This window comes from Scardinius erythrophthalmus (assembly GCF_964197995.2).
Source record: "Scardinius erythrophthalmus genome assembly, chromosome: 2".
NCBI lineage: Eukaryota > Metazoa > Chordata > Actinopteri > Cypriniformes > Leuciscidae > Scardinius > Scardinius erythrophthalmus.
In genome coordinates, this window is record NC_138222.1 from 30,461,845 (window position 1) to 30,466,844 (window position 5,000).

General features: G+C 39.3%; 1 protein-coding gene across 1 annotated transcript in view; it reads left to right on the plus strand.

Moving 5' to 3' along the window:
* Nucleotides 1-3,512: 3,512 nt before the first annotated feature.
* The window catches only part of tshz3b (teashirt zinc finger homeobox 3b), a 37,070-nt gene continuing 35,582 nt past the window's right edge, over nucleotides 3,513-5,000 (plus strand). Inside the window, exons 1-2 of the mRNA XM_081359555.1 lie at nucleotides 3,513-3,813; nucleotides 4,181-4,535. Coding sequence (XP_081215681.1) covers nucleotides 4,496-4,535 — 40 coding nt within the window. The 5' untranslated portion in view covers nucleotides 3,513-3,813; nucleotides 4,181-4,495. The remainder of the gene's footprint in view (nucleotides 3,814-4,180; nucleotides 4,536-5,000) is intronic.

The window sequence follows — 5,000 nt, forward strand, 5'->3', positions numbered from 1 at the left end:
TACAAAGGGGCTGAATTGATTAAAGTTGTTATAAGCTCTTGACGTTTTTCCCCCTCAAAGTATTATGCCACCTCGCAAGATTTTGCGTAAAAAGAATGAAGCACTGCGTATTTCTTCACTATTCAACTTATGTGCATGGCACTAATTACGATTGCTTAGAATAAATTAAACATATATATTTTTTTATTTTTAGACGCAAAATGTCTAACAAAAGAAAGATGTGTAGACGAATGAGGAAAAAGACAAACGAACAGAAGTTCACATGCCTGTAAAATAGTGCGCAAAAATAGCACTTTCCCTCACGTTTACGTTCTCCTCTTTAATTTCGTGCTTGAATCGGACACTTTTGGAAACCGGACTGAATGAACTGAAAGAGCAGAGGCTGAAATTTGGATTAGTTTGGGCAAATTAAATAAATTAATCTCCGGTATTTAGACATCTGTGTAATTAAAATAGGCTGGAACTTTCCAATAAAGTATTAGTTTAGACTATAAAACGTATAGGATAAATAAACGTGTATGATTAAAGTCATGTTGGGGTAATGCTCAAGCTTTAATGACTTGGATCCACTGGGGCTATTTCAGACTTTGCTCTCGGTTTAAAGGTAAAAACGAACAATCAAATTTCTCCGACTAGTGAGAGCTCCACTAATATGTGGAGGCAAAAAAAAAAAAAAAAAAAAAAAAAAAAAAACACACACACAAAAACCACCCCACATATTTACGACTTTTTTTTTTCGTTCTAGCACGTGGTGATTTATATTTTTCTGAATGTCAAAGTTCTAGTGACTTTTTGGTGAATAAGACAGTATTTTCACATCGTCATGTGTGTTCATGCTCTGATTACACAAGCATTAATTTCTTCATATTCAACTAGACATTTTATGTAATAAAAAGTTATTTCTTTAAACTGAACTAACAACAGTTTATAAAGCAGGAATGTTTTAACAAAGCCACCATATTGCGGCAAATAAAACATAGTAGCGTTCCTGTTGTCTTCAGCGCATGTGGCAATTAAAATGAGCCTCCAAGTGGTACTGAATAACTCATTATAGGATACAAATATTCTTTCTCTCTCTTTCTCATAGTGGCATATATGCAAAAACAAAATGAGACCAACATTCCCAGAAATTAGGATATATTAATTTAATAGCAAAGGGTTCATTAAAGTATAAAGTTTATCTTTGTTTTAAGAATAGGCTAATGTTCAAGTTCATTCACAGTCTTAGAAACTCTATAACGTCGTTCCCTTCTCCCTCAATAACAATAAATCACAAGTCTGCATATTCTGAAAGACTGTGAATTAATAATAATAATAATAATAATGGATAAGTTGAAAGAAAATAAGACTTTTTAAGGTGCAAAGGCCTATGTTTCACGTCAAACAGATGACTCTCGTTTTGACATTAAAAACAGTGGTTATTTGTTATAACAGTTAAAGACACAAAATACCAGGACAAAACAGACTCTTGAAGGATATACCCATTGAGGAATACACAGAAAATCAAGTGAAACACAAGACAATCACGTACCTTTTCTTCTCTTTGGACAACTGAGCACAATGACAGTTAGTGCTGTGATTTTTGACAAAATAGCATTGTAAAACTTCCTACGTCGATGTTATTTAAAATAAAACATTTTGGGGGATTTTAGAATAAGCACATAAAAGGGGGCGGTTACAATGAACTGCGCGCTCACGTTCATGTAGGCTACTCATGCAGCTGTTGTCCGTTACACACACACACACACACACACACACAGTACATTTTTATATAAAGATGTTAATTTATATATAGCCTATATATATATATATATATATAGTTTTATATAAAGATGTGATTTTCTCGTTCGTTAATTGTATAAATGTTTCAGTTTAGCTTAAGATCATTTAATCTGGGCTATATATAGCTTGAAAAGAACATTTAAAGGGAGTTTTTACCTGTTTAATTGCTGTTTAAGTCTTTGAGACTAAATCAGCCACAGTTTATTTGTGCTTATTGTAGTTTTACAGACATTCAAACTTTTAACAAAGTCGAAATTAAATGTGTGGTTCATAATTACAGTTGTTTTGCACATGCTCGTACACTGAGGCCATCTGTGAAATATGGCTCTATAAATAAACAGTACGGTCCAGAATAGCCTATGTTTCATATCCTTCACGCGGTAATCCATAGCAAATCAAGAAAAATACATTCACATCACTCTGCCAACTGCCATCGAGACTGAAAAGCCGGCTATCAAGAGAAAACGAGAAAAAAAAAAACATTCTTTCCATCAACTTGTTTGTGAGTTGCTTTAAGATTTTTAAATAGTTTTTTTTAAACAAGTATACGCTTCCATTACTCGTCGGTAGGCTATTATTAATAGTTGTTGCTATAGGTGTAGGCTAAGTAGCTAATAGAGAAAAACATTCGTCCACTAAAGTTTGAAAATAGGCTACATCCTCATATAGGCTACTTGGTACAGCGTTCCGATGCACCATTAGCCTAGGTAGCCTATAGCAATTGAATAAATCATTATTTGTTTACAATAAAATCGGAATGCATCCCCCATAAAACAGTGTGATCTTGCTTTATACGTCGTTTGATGAAGAAGAAAAGCTTCCCGTGTAGTTAAAGCGACTCCGTGCGGCGCGCGCGCGCGCGTGTGTGTATGTGACACTGATGGATGCGCCAATGGTTAGACGGACAGATGCTTGGGCGGATCTAACGGCATGCACACACACGAGTGAGTGAGACTGGGCAAAAACATCCCGGATCCGTGAAAGACTGCTCTTCCCTTTCAATCTCCCCCCGTGAGCTCGGCGCGCGGACATTCAAGAGATTCCGGACATTCTAGTTTTAGTGAACGCTACGACTCCAACTGCCCCCTTTCGAGGACTCGATGCGATTCCCTTTGCGGGCAGATGAGTGAGAGGAGAAGACAGTACGAGGACTTTAGGGGAAGAGGCAGTGTCTGACAACTCACCCTCACCTAGTAAACAGAGGACACAGTTCCCATCTCCCTCTCTCATCCAATACGGACAACTTTGATTCTTCACTACAAAGAGTTTACGCTTGACTCCAGTTCACGCTAACAAAAACGAAAAATCAGCTCCTAATAACACTGTTTTTAATTGATGATGGACATATTTGGAAAATGTTGATCTTACCGTCTTAAAAAGTCCATTCTGTGAAGAAAGCGTTTGATAAGGGATTTTCGAAAGTGACATTACAGAAGAGAAAAGGCGTCTCGCACGCGCGAGGAAGACGCGTCTACTTCGGCCGTTGCTGTTTTTTAAATATCTGCTACGAGCCCCACAAAGAAGGTTAAGAAGTGCTATTAGCGGCCAAGAAAGTGTTTGGCAATAGCTCAGTGATCCATGCTCTCGCAGCAGCAGCAGCTGAGGCGCAGCCCGAGTCAATCCCCTCCTTCTGATGTGCGTTATTACAAGCAGGAATACCCAATCAAACACCTATCGCATCGATTCTCTCAGCGGATTCCCAACGCGCGCGGACAAAATAAGCAAACGAGGCAGCGCGCGGGCGACAAGTCCGTCCATCTCCTCCAAGCTTTTTGTCTATTCCCCGGTTTGTTTATTATAAAAGAGATGGACGTTTGAAAGGCGGTGGGCACTTGGAGTCTTTTGGATTTTTACAGAAAGCTATCGGCGACAGCAGCGCAGATTTAAAAAAATATATATATTTTGTATTTTTTTTGTGTGTGTGTGTGTGTGTGTGTGTATGTGTGTTTGTGTGTGTGCGTGTGTGCGTGTTGCTTTTGCGATTACTCGGACCGGATTCCTCATGGATAACACGTTTATTCAAGCTATCGAGTAAGTAAAGCTTTGCTCTATTACGTTCCTAAATCATTGGTAAAGGCGACTGCTGCCTGCCTTGCAAGCATACGCTTAAACAAAACATGAAGTCAGATTGTCGATTTGATACACTCCTATGTTAGTGTCAATCATTGCATATCTATAGTGTTGTGTTTGTGACCTGCTACTTTTACTATTAGAGTGCATTGGGGTTGGCTGCGGTAGGGAGAGAGAGAGAGAAAGAGAGAGAGAGAGAGACATATGCCTACCCACATGACATGAGCTAGCTAACCCATTCGAGATGGAAGGAGTTAATATGACAGTGCTTGATGTTTGCCTCTGTTTGCAGACTTTGAGTGACGCGATCATTTCGTTTTCCTTTAAGCTTGCCTGTTGCAGCTTCCAGCGCGGAGTGAGTGAGAATCGCACTGAGGCACGAGCGGTTTTTCTCCCCGCTGTAACGGCTCGACTCTCCGTCAAACCCAAAAGACGCGCGGGGGGAAAGAGAGAGAGGAAAGAGGGGGAAAATCCCGCTTCGTCTTCATCCTCTTCAGATCTTACCGTCTGATTTTTTGGTTTGAAAACTGCCGATACATGTCAGGCGTGTGAAAGCGCCCCAGGTGCCGTGTATCAGAGCAGAAGCGGAGCAGCTCTCGGGATCTCAGGGGCTCCTGAATAAAAAAAACCCTGAAAGAGAAACATGCCGCGGAGGAAACAGCAAGCGCCCCGGCGCTCGGCAGGTACGGCTCTTCTTCTTCCTCATTTGCTCCTCTTCACCTCCCCGTTTATTTATGTATTATTCTTTTTTTTTTTAGCCATCTTCTTCATAGTAACGCTGAATATGTGTGTGTACGATCTGGACTGTTCCAGCGGTATGATGTGTATTTGAAAAAAGTTTTTTTTTTTTCTTTTTTTTTTTTTATATAAAGTCTGGCGTTTTATATTAAGTTTATCATGTTAGTCCAGAATTTTTTTTTTTTTTTTTTTTTTTTTTTGAGGCCACATGGTGACATTTCCTTTCATCAGAGTAGTCAACTGACCGAATAATAACAGTATTTAACTTTATCCTCGTGAATACTGACTATTTTACTCGCCTGGCCCCATGCAGCTGAAGCTGAGTCGACTACAAGTCTTTTGATTGTTCTCTGTTTCACACCGCTCTCTTTCCTCGTAGGGCGTAGATATTGACTCCATGAATTAGAGAT